At 52.6% G+C, this 22,334-nt stretch overlaps 5 protein-coding genes across 5 annotated transcripts; 1 reads left to right on the top strand and 4 right to left on the bottom strand.

Annotated features, from left to right (window-relative positions):
* Positions 1 to 218: 218 nt before the first annotated feature.
* NCS57_00259600 (Aldedh domain-containing protein) lies at positions 219 to 1,792 on the bottom strand (the record flags this gene model as incomplete). Its single annotated transcript, XM_053052623.1, has 2 exons — positions 219 to 365; positions 416 to 1,792. The coding sequence occupies 2 exons, from the start codon at positions 1,790 to 1,792 to the stop codon at positions 219 to 221; spliced, it is 1,524 nt and encodes a 507-aa protein (XP_052917869.1).
* Positions 1,793 to 2,348: 556 nt separating this feature from the next.
* On the bottom strand, positions 2,349 to 4,317 carry NCS57_00259500 (uncharacterized protein; the record flags this gene model as incomplete). Its single annotated transcript, XM_053052622.1, has 3 exons — positions 2,349 to 3,562; positions 3,620 to 4,228; positions 4,281 to 4,317. 3 exons carry the CDS (start codon positions 4,315 to 4,317, stop codon positions 2,349 to 2,351), a joined length of 1,860 nt encoding a protein of 619 aa, XP_052917868.1.
* Positions 4,318 to 4,830: 513 nt separating this feature from the next.
* On the bottom strand, positions 4,831 to 5,610 carry NCS57_00259400 (uncharacterized protein; the record flags this gene model as incomplete). The annotated part of the gene is made up of 1 exon (XM_053052621.1): positions 4,831 to 5,610. The coding sequence occupies exon 1, from the start codon at positions 5,596 to 5,598 to the stop codon at positions 4,831 to 4,833; it is 768 nt and encodes a 255-aa protein (XP_052917867.1). The 5' UTR covers positions 5,599 to 5,610.
* A 361-nt stretch (positions 5,611 to 5,971) lies between these two features.
* Positions 5,972 to 13,994, bottom strand: NCS57_00259300 (uncharacterized protein; the record flags this gene model as incomplete). Its single annotated transcript, XM_053052620.1, has 3 exons — positions 5,972 to 12,919; positions 12,969 to 13,690; positions 13,991 to 13,994. The coding sequence occupies 3 exons, from the start codon at positions 13,992 to 13,994 to the stop codon at positions 5,972 to 5,974; spliced, it is 7,674 nt and encodes a 2,557-aa protein (XP_052917866.1).
* A 3,434-nt stretch (positions 13,995 to 17,428) lies between these two features.
* On the top strand, positions 17,429 to 19,615 carry NCS57_00259200 (NADPH--cytochrome P450 reductase; the record flags this gene model as incomplete). The annotated part of the gene is made up of 3 exons (XM_053052619.1): positions 17,429 to 19,210; positions 19,263 to 19,541; positions 19,598 to 19,615. 3 exons carry the CDS (start codon positions 17,429 to 17,431, stop codon positions 19,613 to 19,615), a joined length of 2,079 nt encoding a protein of 692 aa, XP_052917865.1.
* Positions 19,616 to 22,334: the final 2,719 nt, after the last annotated feature.

The raw sequence follows: 22,334 nt of genomic DNA, 5'->3' as shown, positions 1-22,334 counted from the left end.
TTGATCTTCACATCACTACGGATGGTTCAAGCTATTTGCACTCCTATACGAGCCTTAATCTATCCGGAAAGGTCAAGTGCGATAAAAATCACGTTGGAATATGGCCAATATCACAGTCATCCACTGTTAGGCCTTCGAGGTCTCGTTGAGTGTAAGCCAGAGAGGTGCAACATGCGAACGACTATATCAACCAATATATCGATATCCAACGACAATTTTCATATAATATTCGAGTTGATAGTCCAAGTCCCAGTCTTTTGAATCAGATACTCAGCAACAGCCACATCCTTGCCGCTCTCCTTGCCATAGCCACTCTCCTTGATTCCACCAAACGGGCTCTCGGCCGCAGAACCATTCCCAGTGTTCTAGAGAAAATGAGTCTCACTTCAACTAACCTGATGGATAGACAACTTACCAGCCCGATCATGCCTGCTTCGAGCTTCTCAAACATCCTCCACAGACGATCGGCGTTCTTGGTAAAGGCATAACTTGCTAGTCCCATGCTACTGTCGTTGGCCAGCTTGATCGCTTCGTCCTCCGTATCAAACTTGAAGAGTCCGCAGACAGGGCCGAATGTCTCCTCGCAGCTCATCTTCATGGAGGAGTCCATGTTGGTCAGCACAACTGGCTCCATGAAGTAGCCGCCGCTTCCTTGTCCAGCAGGAGCGAATGGCTTTCCAGATCCAAGAGCCAGCTTTGCGCCGCGTGAAACTGCGTCTTGAACCTGCGCCTCCGCCTTTTCCAGCCCGACGGGTGTTGTTACTGCGCCGAATGTCGTGTTAGGGGCTGCACCGTGGCCGATATTAAGCTTGCTCGTCTTCTCGACAAACATGGCTGCAAACTTGTCATAGACGCCCGCCTGGACGTAGACACGATTCGCAGATATGCAAGCTTGGCCAGCGTTCCTCCATTTCAACGTCATGAGCTGATCGAGGGCTTGCTCGAGGTCGGCATCGTCAAACACAATGAAGGGACAGTTGCCTCCGAGCTCGAGCGTGCATTTCTTCAAGTTTCGCGCGCACAAGCCGGCCACGATCTTGCCCACTCGCGTGCTCCCGGTGAAGGTCACCTTTTTGACCAGCGGATGCACGCACATGGCCTCCGAGAGGCTGGGCGTGTTCTCGAGAGAGGTTGTCAGGATATTGAAGACGCCGTCGGGGAACCCTGCTCTCGTGGCGAGGTCGGCCAGGGCTAGGCAGGTTAAGGGGGTCTCGGGAGACGGCTTCACGACCATGGTGCAGCCAGCTGCAAGAGCAGCGCCTGCCTTTCGGAGAATCATGGCCACAGGGAAATTCCAAGGCACCAGAGCAATGGAGACGCCGATGGGCTGCTTGATCACCAGGACCCTCCTATTGGGGGCAGAAGGGATGCTGATGGAGCCCTGGATGCGTTCTGCTTCTCCAGCAAACCACCACGTAAAGCCCAGAGAGTACTCGATCTCTGCGTGCGCCTCAGAAAGGGGCTTTCCGGTTTCATACGTCAAGAGCTTGGCCAGGTCGTCACGGGCATTGCTGATGAGTCCATGCCAGGCGAGAAGCAGCTGGGCTCTCTTGCGGGGGTTAAGGACGCTGTATTCTTGAAAGGCTCTGTGGGAAGACGTGATGGCTGCGTCGACATCTTGAGGTCCATTGTCTGGGCATGTGGCCCAGACTTTTCCGCTGCCTGGATCAAGAACATCAAATCGCTTTGAGGACGCTGCGGATACCCATTGCCCGTGGACGTAAGAGTCCTGATGCCATAGTGTAGGATCTGCAAGTCGGAAGGGGAGATTGTCTCCCTTGACCGTGGACATAGTTTTCGAATTTTGTAAAGAGGTTTGGTCGAGAGTGTGTATCGTAGCTCGAAGATAAATGTAGTGGTATAAGAGCTTCCACCCAATCTCCAAGAGAGGGTAAAATTGAAACGACGGCTAAAGTTCTTCCGGGCAAGTCCAGATTGCAAACAACTTTCTAGATAACGAAACATCAAAGGAGGGTGATATATAAGCCCAGGACACAAGCCTCCCTCTTACCATGCCGTCCAAGATATGTGCCACGCCTGCACAAGGCGGCAAGTCTTACTTGATATGGCTTAAAGCCGCAGTTAAGAAAGAAGTAGCTATATTGTACCTTGACCGTGAACTGCAAACCCCTCTTTTAGTAACCATTGAGGATCAAGTGAGGCGCCATGTTTGTTACACTCGAGACCTCATGATGCACCTATGGTGGGGATGCGAGACGCACTTCCGTTTTGGGAATGGGGGGACTTAGCATGACGAACACTCCTCGAACAACATAGAAACTATGGGTACGACAAACCTTTATTATCAGCATTAAATATTACCGAGATATCCCGTTTGTGATTCCCACCTAAAACACAAAGTGAGAAGCCACCGTATCCAGCACATGTATATACATGTCGTTCTCCAACACAACCAAGCTTCCATGCCCACCCGAGACACTCCCATTTGCAGCCTCATCTGCCTTGCTCCATATCTCTTCAGTCAATCCCATCATGATCTCTCTAGACCTATCACGGTACACATTAATCATCTCGACGTGTTTTTTCCGAACCCAGTCGCGATCCTCGGAAGTCATGGCCTCGCGCGCAGCCATATAGAACGGGAACGGGAGTGACGAGTCTGGGCCACAACCCGCTGGGAGACGATCCATGAGAATAAACAGATGTCGTCTCAGAAACTGGACTCGGGGCGATGATGTAGGATCCAGAAACACTCTCCTCGCTAGCAAGAGCTGCGCCGTCCAGTAGAAGCACTCACTTAATGTGTCGAGATCCTTGCGATCGTCTGCTGGGCTTATCTGCGCGTTTGCTTGATCGACTCCCAGAGCAAACGGCACCGGATATCTCTGTCCCCAGACGCGCATTTCAGTCTCGAGCTGATAGGCCTCTGCCAGGTGCGACAAGCTATCCCCTTGATAGGCAGCTACATCATAGGCCAGATGGGATATCCTGGCCAGGTAGGCAAGAACTGGTTGAGGGCAACCAGTTAACTCGCGAAAAGACGGCTCATTTTGGTCCATTTCTTCATCTTGCTGATAAAGAACAAAGCTCATGGGCGCAATAGGCTTTCGTCGTCGCAGAAAAGCGAGGACGACATCGATGATTGCGAATCTGTGAACAAGGAGTCGCGCATAGTAGCTCTCCGGCATACTCTCGATATATCCCAACTCTACCATGAGTTGATAGGCGTTCTGAAGGAAGGTTTCTGCAGTCTGGCTACCTGACATGACCTCAGTCACGATGTGCATCAGATATGCTGCAAGAGTGACCTCTCTAAGGGAAAGGACAGACAGCGCATGGCTCCGGCCAGGCATTTCTTGGCCTGGTTTCCCATTCTCTGCTCTGAGGAACGCAGTCGCGTTTTGCAGCAGGCTTGATGCTTGAGATTGGTGCTTGGCGATCAGAGAGCTATCAGTGCGCCCATAGTTGAACATGCTCACGGTAGAGACATAGAGGATAGTGTGCAAGAGGAGTGGATAAGACACGGACACGAGACAGAGTTTCCGGTAGGGGTTGTGGGGTCCATCGTAAGCGGGTATCCGTGATGAGGTGTGGTTGAGGTCTACACACCGAAGTTAGCAAATGAAGGATGGGTTAGCGATTATAGAGTGAAATATACAGTAGGTGTAGGCTATCTCTTCACTAGGAGATGACAGAGTTGCTGATAGCAGAGGGCCCAGTGAGTCCTTAGTTGGCCAAGGGTTTGGCCTTGAGATAATTGAGCCAACCTCACTCGTCACTGGCCCCTCAGGTTCAATTTCTTGATTGTTTTCCGTCGTGTTGGCACGGAAAGATGGCTCAAATTGTTCAGGGAGAATATCAGCTCCAAGAGACACACCAATCAAGGAACCCCAAGCCAGGCCAGGGACAGAGTCGTCCCAGGGTGTGAGGTCCATAGATGGCCAGATCAACATATCCGCCTCAAGGTCACCGTTCTGATTGGTCGTTGGGTTTGCAGGCACAGTAGAGGGTTCGTTTTCGCCTAGACGCAGCTGGTTCGAGGCGGCTGAAAGAGTCCTTGATCGCTGAGAACTGCCGTCAAGACGTCGCCGGGCCGGGGTCTCTCTCATCCTCTTAGTGCGCCTTGTCGCAAAGGACGAGGCGTGGCCAACTGCGGCCCATTTCAAGTCGGAGCCATACTCGCATTCCCGGCCAGTCTTTCGACAAACTTTGCAGGTCGGCTTTTCTTCATCACATTTCCTATGCCTCCGCCGGCATGTCAGGCATCCTGTTGCTTGTCAGCGTGTGGAAGTGGTCGTGCCGAACAAGACGAGACAGACCATGCCGTGATCGAGTACCGCCAGGCCTCGCCTCCATCTTTCCTTTGCTCAATGACACGGAACAGGGTTTTGAGTTAAGGATGAACCGAGGTTGAGATGAGAATAGATAAAGCTGGTGCCGGTCCCGGAACTGAGAAGGCCAAGCTTAATGTGCGGGGTGCAGATCTAGAGACCATGGTTGGTCCTCCACTATTTATTCGTTATCGTTACCCAATGCTGAACAACGCCCTTTCCATGACAAGCGCATGTCGTGATAGCCGTCCCTCGGATGCATAAATCCAGTTATCAGCAGCTGATAGTCGGCGGTTGTGAGACAAAATGAATATCAGCCAAGTTATCGCGGTTGTTGCGTTGTTCCAAAGACCTGGTGCCAGGATGAATGCGTTGAGAATTGGAAAGGGGAGTTGAATTGCTTCATAAGTCTTGTGTAGTTGCCAATATCGATTTCTGGGCACTGCTCGCTTGACTGGTATCACAAGCCGAGTTTTCGCAGATGCACATCTCGGAAACAGCCCGAGTCTGAATGCGCTGCTGACGGTGTCGTCATCTTTCAACCGTCAACAGGTATGCTTGGCTCCTGCTCCTCAGGTGTCGTCTTCTCTAGCATCGGGAGAACCTTTCCTCCCTTCATCAATACCAACTTCTTCTCCTCTCCGTTTACCCCATGCCGGACGCCCACCGAGATCCCTTCCAAGCCCATCTCCTGCGCCCTATAATTCCATAGGAGCTGCACCAACTCTCCCTCTTTGGAACAACAAACATACCCCAGCGCTACCTCGGCCGAGTTCATATCGCGCTGCACCCCCTTAGTCGCCGGCTTCTCGGCCACCAGCAGACCCAACGTGTCCGCGCCTCGCCATCCCGGCGGCGCTGCTACCAAAGCGCCCTTGAGCTCGCGTACATACATTGGACCTATACTCCGGACGCCTGCCTTGCACTGCAGGATAACCTTTATCGTTTGCGAGGTCGAGGGCGGTGTCCAAGTTCCGAGGAGGTCCATGCCGCGGTCCGAGGCGCCTCCCACGCGCTTAAGGAAGAAGCCATACTGGGAGAGCGTGTCGGCGACCGTGTACTCGTAGTGAGTACCCCGATATACGGTTGTCCTCTTGTCTAAACTCGTGCGTTCGACATAAGCCAGAAACGTGGCGAGATCCGAGTGTCCCTTGTTCGGAGCTTCGGGGTATATCAACTCCAAGGGGTTGGGCACTTGGCCGTTCTTGTTGCTAATGTGCCGCACCCTGATGCTTGTAGAACCCCATTTCGACGGTAATCTGAATCGTCTCGAGGCTCTTTGAGCGCCTCGAAACAATATAGACATTATTCCATGAGCGAGTGTTGGTAAAGTTGCTTCCTTGAAGCTCAGATGAAAATTCGTTGATCGAGAGCCAATAACATCGCAATATGCATTAAGCCAGTATACCACTCAATTGAGGTCAGTCACAACAAGGACAAAGGGGAACAATAATCGCAGAGCTGCTGAGAAAGAAGCAATAATCTTCTCAAAATATCATTTCCAGTTCCTTTTTTGTATCGCTGAAAAACACTGTTCCCAAGGAATGCCTATCCGAGTCACAACTACAGAAATCCCCAGCGCCGATGCAACAAATGCTCTCTCTCTACACATCATACAACATTCTCAACGTTCAAATACATGCGGTGCGGCCGTCAATACCAGTTTTCTTTCTATATCCTCATAGCATGTCGCCCTGGCCTTGATTTTGAATCTTGGGTGGAAACATCTTGTTCGCCAGGCGTGACGCTGGCTGCGGTGGTGGCTTCTCTCTGCTCCTCTCATCTCGCGACCTGCTTTGTGTTACACGTCGCATTCTCGACTGTGGCCTTCTAGTCACAGGCTTGATCATGTTCTCTAGGAAAAAGGCACCCTCTGTGTGCCCCGTGCTGGGTCGCTCATCATCAGCATCAGAGAATCCTCCCACGTACTCGTCGTCCGAAGCAATGTCCCCCATCTGTGGCTGATAAGAAGCCGGAGCAGATGGGGACGTGATAGATCTGGAATGAAGCCCAGGCCGTGTAGTAGGGACAATGACATTGAAGGCCCCGGGATTCATCGTGTTTGAGCTTGCTTCCCTTGACATAGCCGGGGAACGGTCTGCAAATCCATTCTGGAATGATGTGTTGTTGGAGGCTTCGTGCAAAATGGGCAGAATCTGCTCGTCGTACAGTTGCGCCCCAGTCTCAAAAGACTCAGGCGTATACTCAGTAATTGTCCTTGATGATCGCCCGTCGTCGTCAGTAGCAGGGCTTGATGGCTCATCAAAGAAATCATCGAGACTGTCCAGTTTGGTCGCGAGGTCGCCAACGTGAACATCGCCGCGACCCTCGTCAGAGAGCATCGTCTCGGTTCGCTCCGACGCCCCAAAGTAGCCGTAGGGAAAGTCATCTGCATGAAACTCCACGTCAGGGGTTGGCGAAGTTTCAGTCAGCATGCCTTCTGAGCCCTGGCATGTGTAGAAAGCGGCATGAATATTGGCACGAGTGGCATCCGTCTTCTTCGCGGGTACAGGAATAGCCCAGCCTGACGCCTCCGGAATTCCGAACAGGCTCTGCGTGCGCTCGTATTCCTTGCGGATCGCCCTTGATGTCGATCGTGTCATGCTCATCCTCAGATGGTGTTTATCCATGTGGTTGCCAGACATGGTCATGATGTTGTCCAGCACCTCGAGCGCCTCCATACAAAATTCTGTTTGCAAAAGGCGAAGCAATGGCGAGATGAGATCGGACCCATGGCCAGCAAGTTCTGGTTTGCGCATGTCTACCTCGGGGATAGCAACACAGAGAATCCTCATCGTATGGATCTTGACCCAAGACAGAGAGTTCGTGAGGAGTCCAATAAGGAAGGTTACCATTTGGAAGTCCAGGTGGGGGAGATAGTATTCTCTCAACGCCCCCCAGAGCTCAAGAATGAAGTCTTTGCTGCTATCTTGAGGCTTTCCTGAGACAAAGTCATGCAGAGCCAGGGCAATGCTGGCCAGCCCCTGACGATCGGCTTCGTCCAGAAGTAGCTTAGCCGTGTGCAAAACGTCGTCGCCCAGACTCGGCTTCTCAAGCTCGTTCAAGAACCGGGGGAAATTTGCCAGCAAAGAGAAGAACAGCCGAGTGTCGTCGCCGATCAAGCCATCGCAAGGGAGATGTACCAGCTTGTCCATCGTGTCGAGGGTTGGCTGCCAACAAAGAGAGGATCTCAGGCCCTTATGGAGCAACGGCTGCACACCATCAAACAATCCCTCCCATCGGGCTGGTTGGCCATCGGCAAGTATCCTGCGCACACTGGGCACGCTCAAGTCCAGCTTGCTGAGGAACTTGTTGAGCATCTCGACAGCTTCAAGAAACTCGCGCTCGTTGATGGATTCCAAGCAAGCACACGTAGTCCAGAACAATTGCGGGAAGCTGAGGAGATTGTCTGCATCCAGCTTGACAATGAGTGTTTTCAGAGTTGTCAAGATCTCCATTGAGAAGGACTGGATCTCAGGATCTTCGTCCGCAATCGTGTTGGACAATCGCGCAAGCATGTCCCCGAGCATCAGTTGATCAACCGACGTGAGGACACATCTGAAGATCTGGAACGAACGACATGCGAGGTGGCGAACCGGACAAGACGTGGCCCAGGTCAGTGACAGTCGGCCCCAGTGGTCCTTGATTCCGGGGAATGTGATTTCAAACGTCTTGACCACCTCTGCTGTCAGGAACTCCATGCTCGGCGGCACTTTGCTGTCATGGTCATCCACTTTGCCATTACTGTCCTCGTATCCCCAGACCACAGACCGGTCATGTCGACGAACAAGATCAATCAAGTCCTCAATAGACGTCCTGTCGGCTTCTTGAGCCTGGTCGTCGATCTGAGATATGACCAACTCGTGGATCAGATGTACGAGCATCTCTCGTGCCTGTTCCTGAACCAGAGGTGTGTAGTGATCCCACAAGACAGTCACCACTTGAAGCAGAAGCGGGACGTTTTCCTGCGTGAGGTGTACTGGAGACACCATCAAATCCACGAGCAAAATCAACGACAGCTGACCAAGGGAGAACCCGGCTTGCTTGGTACCCACTGGGAGAGCCTCAGCCAGATCAGCGCAGTAAGGCAAAAGACTGATGTCAGGCGGCGGCGGAACCGCATCGCGCTTCTCATTCGGCACCATGGCTTTCGGCGTAATTTGCATGAGAAGGAACTCGACAACCTTGATACCTGGCGTGCTGTTCGTTGTGGATAGGAAGACGACAATCTGCTTGGCATACTCGACAAAATTTTGCTCTCGGCGCTCAAGACACAGCTGCATGATGAAATCCAGCACTAGTCGGACATTGCCTGGATGTGGTCCAGTTGCAAGGGCCTGCCAGAGAGCCTGGACTTCGTTGTGTAACGCACCACTGGATTTGATTGTAATCTCCAGCAAGTTTGCGAGTAGCACGAAAGACTGCGCCGTGGGGCCTCCATTGGGGTCCAACTTTAGCTCAATGGACTGGATCCAGGGGAGAATTACAGCAACAACGTTCCGTTGGGCTGCAGGCTGTAGGTCCTTGAAATAGAGGGTAAACTCGGAGAAGATGTGGAAAGCCAGCTCGGTGTGTTGCTTCGCAAGACGCTTGGAGATTTCAAACTGTGCAAGCTTATAGACAGCCTGTGTCTTGTCGGAAATACTGATGTCGAAATCCTGAATCTTCGAGTTCCTCTGCTGGCGTGATTCCAGAGATCGTAGAACAGTCGCAGACTTGGACCTAATCTCACTTTGATCATTGCCCAGCGTGAAGAGGCAAAGACCAAGCAGTTTCCAGAACGGGCACGGGTAGTCAATGTGGTCCTGCAAAACCTGAGTGACGACGGCAAAATAGCTTTCAAGGACCTTCGGGACGTCGGCCAAATAACACCGCGCGATGCAGTGCTCCATCAGGTAGGGAACCTCCTGGTTGTGCACAATCAGGTTCTTCAAAGCCCTCCTTCCAATGACATTCATCCGGTCGCTTCCCGAGTTGAAGATGGCCTCAATCCAAGCGAGCATGCGCCGTATGTCGAACTGGAGAACGTTATTGCTCTCTGTGGTAACACTGATCGGTCCTCCGCACAAGGCTGCCATGGCGCTGAGGGCCGCAGTCCTCAGGTTCCTCTTTTCAATCTCCATGGCCGCGGTGACAGTGCCTCTCTCACCTAAAGTCTGCTGATCAATCAGAGACTGTCGCATGGTATCTTCGCGAGCACGTATCTGAGTCTGATTTGGCGAAAAGCCACACCAATCCTCCATGAGAGAGAAGGCCGACTTTCGAGACTCAAATGTCATCCATCGAGAGGGGTCCTTGGTTCGGTTGATGCCCTCAAAGAGGGCCTCCATCAGTCCGCAGTAGTGTCGTCGGAGCTTCTGAAACTCCCAGTCCATCTGAACTTCCCCATCCATCAAGAAGAGCTTGAGATCCTTTGTATATGCGGTCAGGGTTGTCAAGAAGAACTCCCCATTGTAAACCTCAGGTTCGCTGAGGAAGTGTGAGGTCAGTTTAAAAACGTGTGTGATCTCCGTTCTAAGGAGGTCCATTTTGCGGTTCCTTCGAGGGTTACTGTTCGTTCTCTGGTGTATCCGAGCGCGAGCCTCATCGTTGCAGCGAGAAACCTGGCCTTGCAGCTCCTCGAGCAATGTCCGGTAGATGTGAATGTTGATTGAGCCCATGGCGACGACCACGGCGTCCCGGACAGAAGCTGAGGAGACTGATAGCAATGGAATGAGATACTTGAACAACATCCTGGCGGTGACAATCTTGTCCTTGGAAGATGATTTGGAGGTCTTTCGGACATGTTGGGGATCCTGTGGCGTAGGCAAAGCACCTGGGTCTGCAAGTGTCGTGCAGGCGAATATCAGGTACAGCTTCCATTGCTCCACCATTACCTCTGGATGGGCTGTTGCAGACCGACCTCCCATTCTGGCACTGCCAGGGTCTCCGTTGTAGTATAGGCCTCGCGAGGGCTCAGAAAGGTAGACGATAGGCTTGTACATCTGAAGAATTCGGTTGCAAATAAGATCTCGACAGATCGTGACAGTGAACGGGCATTTCTCGTAGGCCATCCGGATAAGGTTTGGAAAGATCTTGAACCACAGGGTCGTATCGTAAGAGACATCACTGGCGCAGAGCTCAACCAAGGCTCCTTGATTGTTGGTATTCTGAAGACCTCGCTGCAATCGACTCCGCTCAGCAACAGACAGTTGTTCATCGTTGAAATCCATGACCTTGCTGGACTCATTCTCGAGTATGTCAATAAGCCTCATGGAATCCTTGTCCTCGGACGCTTCCTTTCCAAGAGCTTTGTCAAAATCGACGATGAGGCGAAGAACTGTAACAGCAAAGTGACGAACTCTCCGGGACTGTGAGCAAAGGAAGAATAAACCATGGGCTTCTGCTTGATCAACCTCGGCCCATATGCTCGAGAGATCGAGTTTGAGAGCTCGCTTGTCCGAGGCATTGGCTTCTGGCTGATCTGTAGCAGCATCCCTAGACTTTTGCCGGATTTCCTCAATCCATATTTGCAGAAGCTCGACGTAAAGCCGAAGGGTATTCTCGATGTGGCTATGACCAAGCATTCCGCCATCTGACATGGTTGAATATCGATCGTCAAAGTTGAAGATGAATCGAGCAAAGCCCATGGTAACTTGTTGGGCATGCGATTGCCTGGCGATAGCTTTCAGAGAGTTGGCTGATGATTCAGCAATATTGTACTGCACATGGGCTGTGCCGGTGCATAGCAAGTTGATGAGTGAGTTGAACGGAATATCAACTGACAGACACCGAGGTAATGCTTGTACAGCAACATGGAGGAGTTCGTAAAACGCTTGCTTCTGGTCCGCGGCACTCTGGTGATCATCCTTGCGGGAAAAGGTAAAGGTTTCAGCAATAGGCGTCTTTGGTCCGGGACTGTTGAATTTCTCATCCAGGGCCGCTTGGCCGCCAAAGGTATTGTCACAGATGATGGTAATCTTGCCAAGGATCTCGCAGAATTTGAGATAGTATTCCCGGACGCCATCACTCAAGACGTGTGTCAGGACAGGACGAGTGACATACTCCTCTTTCGAAGTAACTGTTGGTTGCGAGAGGGGGGAGTTGCGGGGAGAAGAGGCGGCAGGGGATACGGGAAATCGGTCAGGCGTTGACGTCGACGAAGGGTTTTCGGCAAACTGGGGGAAAGGTGGCTGTCCTTGCTCTCCCTTTTCGAGGTCGGACATAATGTAGAGAAAGGCCCTGATTCCCACAACGACTCGATCAGGATCCAATTGCTCAACCTTCAACTCCTTATTCGATGTGAATAGCTCCGCGTTGATCAGGGGGAACACGACGGTTCTGAAGCAGTACTCGGGATATTTGAAGCCGATGATTCGGATGATCTGGATCAAAGGCTCAGTGCAAATGGTGTCAGAGGCTACCAGGCTTCGCTTTGACGAAGGTAAAACCAGTTTCATCACCTCGTCGATCTTCCGTAGAGCGCCTTGAACGGTGTCATTGGTCCGGTACAAGTAAGTCCAGAGCAAGCGAGAAATAACTTGAAGACAAAGCGGTTTGGTGAATCGATCCTTTACCTTGGTTTGCAGAGGCAAAATCAATTGTAGCCACTGAGAGCCAAAGTTGTCCGGGGAAGAGACGCAGAGCAGGGTCGCGGTCAATGGAAACGCAAAGGTCCAATGCCTCGGCTTCATAAACATTTGGGCCAGACGAGGTCCAACAGCAGATAGAACCTCTGCCCATTTCGGATGCATGAAGTGACTGTTGCTTGCCTTTGCCGCAATTGGAAGAAGCAACATCTCGATCACCTGGCAAAAGGCTGTCTTAACCCTCTGGCCATGAGACTTCTGAAACAGACGGCCCAAGGAGATGAGAAAGTCGCAAGAGTGTTCCCACGCATCTTCGGGTGAGATCTTGAGCTTGAGATGCTTCATTCCTCCCAAGACAAGTTCCACCTTTCCTTCTGCGTCCCGGCCAGAGGATGAAGTCGGACTCTTGACCACTCGTTCTTGAAGGGAGCTGTCCAGATCTTCAATGAATCTCCTGGTAACGCTGGCGAAATTGATGTCGCTCATGTGCCCGAGCAGCTGGGCAAAAAGGTTCCAGTTAGCAAGCTTCAGAGGAGACACCATCAAGTGCTCCGTGTCGGCGATTTTGAGCTGCCCAAAAATTATGCTCTCTAGCTTGTCCTCCATTTCAGGGGTAATCGACGATAGGTTACTCTGGCTAATCACTTCGAGGAGGACTCGGCAAAGGATGTAAATCGACACGGTCGATCGTCGTTCAGCTTGAGCGACATATTCTTGTCTTGCAGCGAGAGTTGGTGGGCCATTGGGGAAAACACTGTCGGGTGCTCCAGCTTGAACGGGTTCTGTATTTCTTCGTAGCAATGGACCTCCAGGTAGGACTCCACGGGATTGTTGGAGTTGGTTGCGCGCCTCGTTTGCGGCGTCGCTTTTGCTCTTCCTCCACAGCATCATTGAGTCTATTAGGGCTTTCGGTTTGGGGCTGGCAATGTGACCAAGAGCAACAATTAACTGGTCAAAGGCCGGATCGACACCCGGACCGCATACTTGTTCGACATGGGGCTCGGGGTCAAAGGGGACGGTGACGCACTCTGTCAACTTCTCCTCAGCTTGTGCGATGAACTGTGACAAGGTCAGCCAGGGCGCGTTTAGGCTCGGGACCTAAACTGACAGAGGTGAACAAGACGTGTAACGCATATTCGCCCACCGTCTTCTGGTCATCCTTGTGGTGACGGGACGAATGAGAGTGGTGAGGGGTGTGGTCACGCCGTGATTTACTGTGCATGCGTTCGAGCTTGCGCTGGGCCGGGCCATGAGGGGACATGTCGGCGGCGGTCGGTCGATCCATGGCCACGGTACTTCCGGAGAGAGCTGTGGGGGGCCGCGATGGAAAGGTGGCATCGCCATCGAGACGGGCGGCCACGGATGGCATGTCTGGGCGGTCGAGGCCGACGCCGGCGGCAGCGATCATCTGCGGACTGAGGGGGCTGGAGGTGGTGCTGGCCAAGCTGCCATTTCTCGAGTGCTGAATGCCGTGTACGATGGAGGTCTGACGATGATGGCCGTAGGCGGCACTCTTGGGGTCGACGACTCGTTCAACCACGCCGCCGATGGCGCCTCTCGTGTGCGGCCCGTGGATGCGGGGGGAGTTCAATGTCGGAGGAAGCTGGGAGATCTTTTCGGCGGACGAGTCTCGCGAATGCGCAGGTCGATGGGTAACAGGCGGGTCGAGGGCGATGGGACGCAGGGTTCGGTCCCAGCTGCTCTCATCTTCTTCCTCCTCCTCGTCGAGTCTTGAAACGGACCGGGGCGAGAATCTGAGCGGATCCTGCAGGTGATCCGGCAGCGGCTGCGACGGCACTGTTGGGTAGCACAGAAGGTTGTCAGTGATTGCTAGTAGTATATCTCGTTGGAGGTGTTTCGAGGCGGTCGTTGGTGAAACAAGAGCGGATCCGTCAAGAGCGGGAGAGGAGGGTCCGGCCGTGAACCAACTGCAGCCGCTACGTAAGGAAGCAGCAGTAGCTAGCTCTGGTGTAGTAGTATCGGCAGCTCCTCAGCCTTGCGGAGGAACAAGCTTGTTGTTCTGGAGCGAAGGCATTCCCGCGACACAGCTTTTGAAGTTGGTGGTGCGGGAAGAGGGGCGGGTGCAGAACATCGAGGGTGGGTGGGCACCCTCAAAATACTTGGACTTACCCATCTCAAGTTGGACTATATCCCATGATCTGTGATAGGTTTTCAGATCTCAAAGGCGAAGATCACGGCAGCAGCAGACAAGAGGAAGGGAATGGCGTTTGGTTTGCGGGTCTGGGATGAAGTTGACAAGCGAAGGGATGCTATGTACACGAGGGAGTCGAGAGCAACAAAGACACCTACCTACCTAGGTACGGATACCGACCGACCGACTCTGGCGGCTGGGCCACACACAATGACGCTACTGCCCGAGCGCCAGATTTGTCCAGCATTGGTCCGACCCGCTGTATGGCTTTTCGGCCAGGGCTTTTTAAAGGCGGCTATGGGGCCAAGCAGCCCAAGGGCCTTCAACACATGGCAGTTTGGCCGGCCATTCTGCAGTGATTCTGGGTCCTGGACGGACAATCATCCTTGCAGCCTGCAAGGGCCGCGGCCTATCAGGGGAGCTAGGGTTAACATGGGATGACGGGACCTTGGGAAGGGCGGCGCGCCACCCACTACTGCGCTGGCCATTGGCCTCCTGGAAAGGGGGCTGGCGGATCGTCATTGCTGGCCTGGGGTCGAGATCTTATCTGCGAATAGATAGTCTACGTGATGTTGACGTGAATGAGTGTGGTGATGGGAGTTGGGGGGCCAAACACAAACCTCCATCTTGGGCAGAAGTTGGGGCTCGAGGTCAAGGGCTGCGAACCCCAGAAGATCATCAATGTCGCATTTGTTTCTTATGCTGATCACGGCACCTGATGGGGACTGCAGTTCTGATACGATCTTTGGTCTGGGATTGATATACTTGGGTCTCCCGGTGTATCGTGGCCGTAGTGCATTGTCAGGGACATCATCATCACGCCGAAGGATTCTGGTGTAAGCAGACCATCACGAGACAGAACGGGATATATATTATTAGAACCATAAACCCTCGTACTTCCATTGGCTGAAAAACAGGTTTTCATATGAACAGAAATGGAAACTAATCCAATGGCTGTGAAAATAGGTACTGAGATCCGTGGCATCTTGAACTCGTATCCAAGAGCACAGGATGCCTTTTTGGGGCCCCTCTTGGCCACTTGTGTAAACTTGGCCAATGCAATGACAGCTCCTCGCACTGGTGGCTTTCACTTTATGCCGTCGAATTACAAAAAGAACGAGTGAACAAGGCAACGCACCCTCCTGGATATCGCTCCTGATTTGCCCATCGAGTATGCTGTCGGCATGTCAGACGCAGGTTTCAATATTCCCTGAGAAGACATGAAGCTGACCCACAACAGAACCAAGCATTTCACCAGAAAACCAGGTGTCAAAGTATTTCTACCATCTAGATGTTGGCCAATAGAATACGATTTGTTATCGTCTCTCTCCCCGTGGCCTATGCCATGCGGATTGCTTGTCAGTGCCTCAAGTATGAACAGAATATGGACCGAACACCACGGGTGACATGAACATTGCCATTTACGGTAAAATTTCCCGAGTCGTGTTCTGTCTTGAACTCTCGGGGTTTGTGCGGGGTTCGAATTGTGTGCAATTTCTAGAAGGAGTCAAATTTTAAGGGATGCTCTTGAAACTGTGTGGTTTTAATACTCATTGGACTTGAATATTTATTCCGCATTCCATCAGCATTGATCGGCCTAGGCAACCAGCGTGTTGGTAACTCTCCCTTGGAAACCTCCTAGATTCGAGATTCCGAGGGAATTCCGAAGGGATAGAAGGCGATAGAAGGGGGGAAGATGCGGGGGCCGGACAAGACAAAGGTCTCCCTTCAATGTCCTCGGCACCGGCTTCGGCCCAGCCGTCTCAATGACGACACTGAAAGAACGAGCATGATGGACCAGGTCGTACAGTACTTCGGGCTAGTATGAACCAGAGGAGACATTTATAGATTATACCGCAAACCAATGGTTAATAGCCATGGCTTTCTCACCAGACTGATGCCTTCTCCCAGGTCCACGGGTTCGCTTGACATCATCGGAGTTCTTGGATCCGGCGGGTTAAGAACGGCACAGCACTCGGCACTTGGAATCACGAGTAAAGAGCAGCGGAACCAAGCCGATCGTGGGGAAGCACAGTTAAAGAAGCGGCATTCCCAGGTTCAATGGGGGGATTTGGGGTAGAGAAGCCGGCACGTGAGGAGGGGACGGAAACAAGATGGATGGTGGCATGAAAACGCGGGGGGAGACAGATCCAATGGATCATGATGGATGGATCCATGGCCTTCCATTGTCACTGCTCGCAGGGCCGAGCCCGAGGCACCTGGACCACCCCCTCCGGAATCAAAGCACGGCACCCGCGGACAACTGGCATAACCCAACTTTTGAAATCCGACGTGACAAGCTTCAGCGTGTGGCCAAGCGAATACAGTAATCTTTGCTAAGATCAACAAGCACAAGCTAGGTTTTGGGGCTCAACAAGATCAAAGAGCCTTACCGTGTTCGTTTTCGGAACCCAGTCGGACATGGGCTCATCATGAAGATGACACCACATTGCGGCGGATCCCATCCATGGCCACAGTTTCATCCTCCGGCGGCCGGCCTCCATCGCTACGGTCATTGAGAAAAAGAGTATTTGTAGAATAACCTGAGGAATCAAGTAGCAATGGGTATCTTTTAAATCCAATTGTCACCAGTCTTCCGAGGAGAATCTGGCAATGGCAAACTCTAACCATTTGCGCGAGATCTTGGTTGCAGGGTCAGCCGTTTACTGTCTCTCTCGCCCAGGGCTCCGAGCGCTAAAACAGCCATTGACAATGGGGGAGGGGGCCCTGAAGATCGGGACGAGAGTCGGCACCCGGGTGAAAGAAAAAAGGAATGGTGGTCACACACAACTTGTATGAGCCGAGGGGCCATGTAATCTTTCCCCCCTCCGTGGTCGGTATCGGTATCGACAGTGAGGTGGAGGGTCCTGGTCGGAGTCCACTGGCGCCCCCGGCTCAACCCAAACCCCAGCGGCAACGGCCCCCCGGCGGCGAGAGTGAATCCGTTGATAAAACGCCCGTGGTATTCCGTAGCTGACTGCCACCTTTCCGCCTCGCTTCCGCCGCCTTTAAAGTCCCTCTCTCTTCTCTCGCATCGCGCTTCCTTTTTTGGAAAGTTCGTGTCAGTCGAGTCTACAGTGGCCTTGTCCGTCGCCTCTGGGTAAGCAGCGCTGACCTCCATCTAGCCTCCATGTGAATGCCTAATGAGGCATTCACATGGAACCCTCCGTCTTAGCGCGATTGTTACTGACAACACATCCTCTTTCTAGACAATTTGCGCCACATCCCACTTTCCTCCTCCCCCGCCTCCTTTCCGGCCGACGACGATCCACGGGCAATAAAGAGTTGGGAAAGCAGTCGAAACACCGCCGTCTTGACTCAACCACGCAAACTTGCTCCATCGTTGGTTTCATCTTGGTTCTACACCTTCCTGCCCTCTGACCGCAAGTCCGGGTCGGCACTCGCTCATAGCCATCATGGCTGAACTCGACACTCTGGACGTTATCGTCCTCGGCGCCATCCTCCTCGGCACCCTCGCATACTTTACCAAGGGCAAGGTATGGGGCGTCACCAAGGACCCCTACGCCAACGGCTTCGCTGCTGGCGCCGCAGCAAGGCCTGGGCGCACAAGGAACATCGTTGAGAAGATGGAAGAGTCTGGCAAGAACTGCGTCGTCTTCTACGGCTCCCAGACCGGCACCGCTGAGGACTATGCTTCGCGTCTCGCCAAGGAAGGCAAGAGCCGATTCGGTCTCGATACCATGGTCGCCGATCTTGAAGAATACGATTTTGACAATCTCGACACTATTCCCAGCGACAAGGTCGTCATGTTCGTCCTCGCTACCTACGGTGAGGGAGAGCCCACCGATAACGCTGTCGACTTCTACGAATTCATCACCGGCGAGGACGCCAGCTTCACTGAGGACAACGATCCTCCTCTGGGCAACCTCAACTACGTCGCTTTCGGTCTCGGCAACAACACCTACGAGCACTACAACTCGATGGTTCGCAACGTCAACAAGGCCCTTGAAAAGCTCGGCGCTCACCGCATCGGCGAAGCTGGTGAGGGTGACGACGGCGCTGGCACCATGGAAGAGGACTTTCTGGCCTGGAAGGACCCCATGTGGGAGGCTTTGGCTAAGAAGCTTGGCCTCGAGGAGCGTGAGGCCGTGTACGAGCCTACCTTTGCTATCACCGAACGCGACGACCTGACCCCCGAATCCACTGAAGTCTATCTCGGCGAGCCCAACAAGATGCACCTCGAAGGCACTGCCAAGGGACCTTTCAACACCCACAACCCCTATATTGCGCCTATTGCCGAGTCTCGGGAATTGTTCTCCGCCAAGGACCGAAACTGCCTCCACATGGAAGTCGATATCAGCGGTTCGAACCTCAGGTACGAGACTGGAGATCACATTGCTGTCTGGCCCACCAACCCTGGCGAGGAAGTCACCCGTTTCCTCGATATCCTCGATCTGTCCGCAAAGCAACACGAAGTCGTCAATGTCAAGGCCCTGGAACCCACCGCCAAGGTCCCCTTCCCCAACCCTACGACCTACGATGCTATCCTCCGGTACCACCTCGAGATCTGTGCTCCTGTTTCTCGTCAATTTGTTTCTACCCTGGCCGCCTTTGCTCCCAACGACGAGATCAAGGCTGAGATGAACCGACTTGGCAACGACAAGGATTATTTCCATGAGAAGACTACCCCCCATTACTACAACATCGCGCGTTTCCTGGCTGCTGTTAGCAAGGGCGAGAAGTGGACTAAGATTCCCTTCTCTGCCTTTATCGAAGGTATTACCAAGCTCCAGCCTCGTTACTACTCCATCTCGTCCTCGTCTTTGGTCCAGCCTAAGAAGATTTCCATCACTGCCGTCGTTGAGTCCCAGATGATTCCTGGACGTGGTGATCCTTTCCGCGGCGTTGCCACCAACTATCTCCTGGCCCTGAAGCAGAAGCAGAATGGTGACTCCAACCCCACGCCCTTTGGCCAGAGCTACGAAATCATGGGTCCCCGCAACAAGTATGATGGTATTCACGTTCCTGTCCATGTTCGTCACTCCAACTTCAAGCTGCCCTCGGACCCTGGTAAGCCCGTCATCATGATTGGCCCGGGAACTGGTGTTGCCCCTTTCCGTGCTTTCGTTCAGGAACGTGCCAAGCAGGCACAGGATGGAATCGAAGTTGGCAAGACTCTCTTGTTCTTTGGATGCCGAAAGCCTACTGAGGATTTCATGTACGAGTCTGAGTGGGAGGTAAGTTATCTGACCCCTCTTTTATTAATCACCTTTCTAATAACTCGTTTAGGAGTACAAGAAGGCTCTTGGCGACAAGTTCGAACTCATCACTGCCTTTTCCCGACAATCTTCCAAGAAGGTGTACGTGCAGCACCGACTCAAGGAGCGATCAAAGGAGGTCAGCGATCTGCTGTCCCAGAAGGCCTACTTTTATGTTTGCGGCGATGCTGCAAACATGGCGCGCGAGGTCAACAATGTCTTGGCACAGATCTTGGCTGAGGGACGTGGCGTTTCCGAGGCCAAGGGCGAGGAGATTGTGAAGAACATGAGGGCGGCGAACCAGTACCAGGTACGTAAAGAGAGATGGCTCTTTCTAAGCAAACGGTTACTAACAAGTGTGTGCAGGAGGATGTCTGGTCATGAAAAAGGAGCGTTAGCAAAGGGCCGCATGGGATTTTCAGCGGCGCATCTGTCCGGTTTCACAACTGGCGTTTTCTCCGCCACGTGGTGGTGATATTCGACGAGCGTATATGAACTAGACTCGAGTGTTTTCTTGCGCTTAGAGAGGTGTTGGTTTGGCTGGAGACATGTGAGGGTTATGGATTGTGGCATTTACGACACAAGTGGACTTGCTGTACCCTGGTTACCTCGGAATATCATGGGGGAAGGATAGTTATTCTGCATCATGATCTTTTAAATACGCCCGACAGGGATAAACAAACAGTAAACCTTTCCCACGTGTGAGTCCTTATACGAGAGCCACTCGTCAGGATAAAAAAGCGGAATGTGTCATGAAGATGCAAAGTGCTGGTGCACCTGATATGCCTACCCTACACCCAGAGAAAACGAATCTAAACTTTGAGACTCTCAGTGCGATCACAAGGCTTCAATCGGTGACAATGTAAAACTTTGAAGATCCTCTACTCCCCTAGAGTCCAATGCGAGTTTTCTCAGTAAACGGCAGAGATTCGCCAGTCTTGCTCGATGCATATCACCCCCCCTTTCCACGCGCACGTTTGTTTGATGGTTCACTTGTTCACATTTTCATATGTTGCAATCACACAGGCTTACGATCAATGCTGAGCAAACTGCAGTGCTCTTTTCAAAAATTTCTCCTATTTACTCCTGATCCCATCCCATTTCTACGGTTCTGGTATGAAGAGACCCAGGAGCGTTGGCCTCCTGTGACGTGAGAGCACGTGCAAACGATTGACTGATGGATCTTGACTGTGAACCCTGGCGGCCGACTGTGGGGAAACAGACTAACTTTCAGCCGCAAGACAACCTCACCTCAACATGCATCGGGCTCCTTGTGGTTGCTCAAGACACTGAGACATGGACTAGGCCTCGGGACCAAAGGTAATCGATGCAGCAGGTAAGAGAAGAGGCGGCATCACCACATCCAAGCAAACGTTTCTCCTTTCTCCTGCGCCCGTCCCGTCCTGCATGCCTCATTGCTTTTGCCTGGCCGGTGCTCGGACGTTGGATCGCTTGTGGCTTCTGGCACCCCTATTGCGATGGAGGGCTACTCAAGAGAAAAGGACGATAGATGTGCCAGGAAGGAGATGGATCGATGTAGCCTCGATGTTAGGGCCCATCGGCCTTCTAAGCAGTTGACGGCAGCTATCGAAATCGGCTCGCTCGCTCATGCCTCTAGGACCTGAGTCATGGAGAGAAAACAGCCAAGTTGAGACATGACTCTAAGACGATTGGGTCCCCATTACGGGTCAACTCCGAAATGAACGACACAAGTAGTACGATCCTAGCAGGCCAGTCATGCATCACTTTGCCACAAACCTGCATGGGCAATCAGAACCACACGCAGAGCGACCACCTGGCAGTTTCAGAGGAAACGGCCCAAAAAGCAATTCGAGTCTCTCTCGGACATTTACTTGGGGGCAAACAACAAGATGATAGGAGAACTACACGTGGGCGATTGGACTGACGAACCTCAGGGCTGTAGCGACATGCCTGGCCGTTCATGGCCTGCAACTACTGCCCAAAACTGAGCCTCAAGCGAGCAATGAATCATCATTGGTGTTTTCAGGAGTTATCTACCTACCTACTTGCCATCCATATCAGTTACCCGCTCAGAGGGAAGTACATATGGCAAACTGCATGTGCCAGATGCGAACGCGGGTTTTATGGAGGGAAGGGACGAACCGTGTCTGTGGATGCCTGACCAGATGATGACGGGAAAAGCAAGTTGGCTACCCATGGATTGAGGCAAAGAAGATCTCTGTTCCAGTGACCGAAGATCATACAATCAAGGAGACGTTTCTCTCCCATAAGAACGCTGTTCACCCCACCTTGCTCCCATCTTCGGATCGATGATATTCAAGTTCTCTCGAGCATCTGACGACGGCATGACTGTACGGTAACCTGCTGCACTCCCTTCTTTACTCAAATATTCTTAAGAGATCGTTCTTTCCTCCAGTATCGCGTTTAGTCTCGTTCACAGCCTGCCAAGAGCTGATCTCAAGCGTCGAATGCTTCTTTGGGCCTCTCCATCTGGACCTGCCTGATACCAGAGTAGGTACATGTCCATCCCAATCTTGGTTCCTGCCACCTAAGTGCACTGCTCCCCGAATGTTGTCCCAAGTGGAAAGCGACAGCTTCCTAGATGTTGAGTATCGTCTTGCTGTATCTAATGCTATGTGACATTGGGGAGGATAACGTTGTGGCTCCATCGTTCAGATTCCTGTCATCAACGCCGAAGAACTTGCTGACACCTACCACTGACTACACGATAGGGCTGGCCCGTATTGGCATCCATTCATTAGACCCGAAAAGGAAGAGCAACAGGCAACTATTCCGCCGACCAGGGAACTGGTACTCATCCTTAGGGTGGAAGGAACCCTGCACCAAAGGTTCGGGCCGGGTAGGCAGGCAGCGTTGAGGACAACTCAAAACGGGATACCACTTTCCACGCCAAATCTGCCTCTGTCCTGGTCAAGAGCACGACAAGATCAACCTGACCCCCGCGACTGGTCTTGTTGACATTTGTGCCGGTTGGCAGCTGACAGACAGTGTCAACCAGTCACGGGTTTCTCAAGCACGACTGACAGGTGCTGCCAGTGCCAGAGCATCGCCGCCTCCTTTCCTGCCAGTGCCAGCAACCCACAAAATTCCAGTATTTCAA

Source organism: Fusarium keratoplasticum, chromosome 2 (assembly GCF_025433545.1).
Source record: "Fusarium keratoplasticum isolate Fu6.1 chromosome 2, whole genome shotgun sequence".
Classification (NCBI taxonomy): domain Eukaryota; kingdom Fungi; phylum Ascomycota; class Sordariomycetes; order Hypocreales; family Nectriaceae; genus Fusarium; species Fusarium keratoplasticum.
Note: the sequence above shows the minus strand (reverse complement) of the source record. Positions and strands in the feature narration are given on the sequence as shown.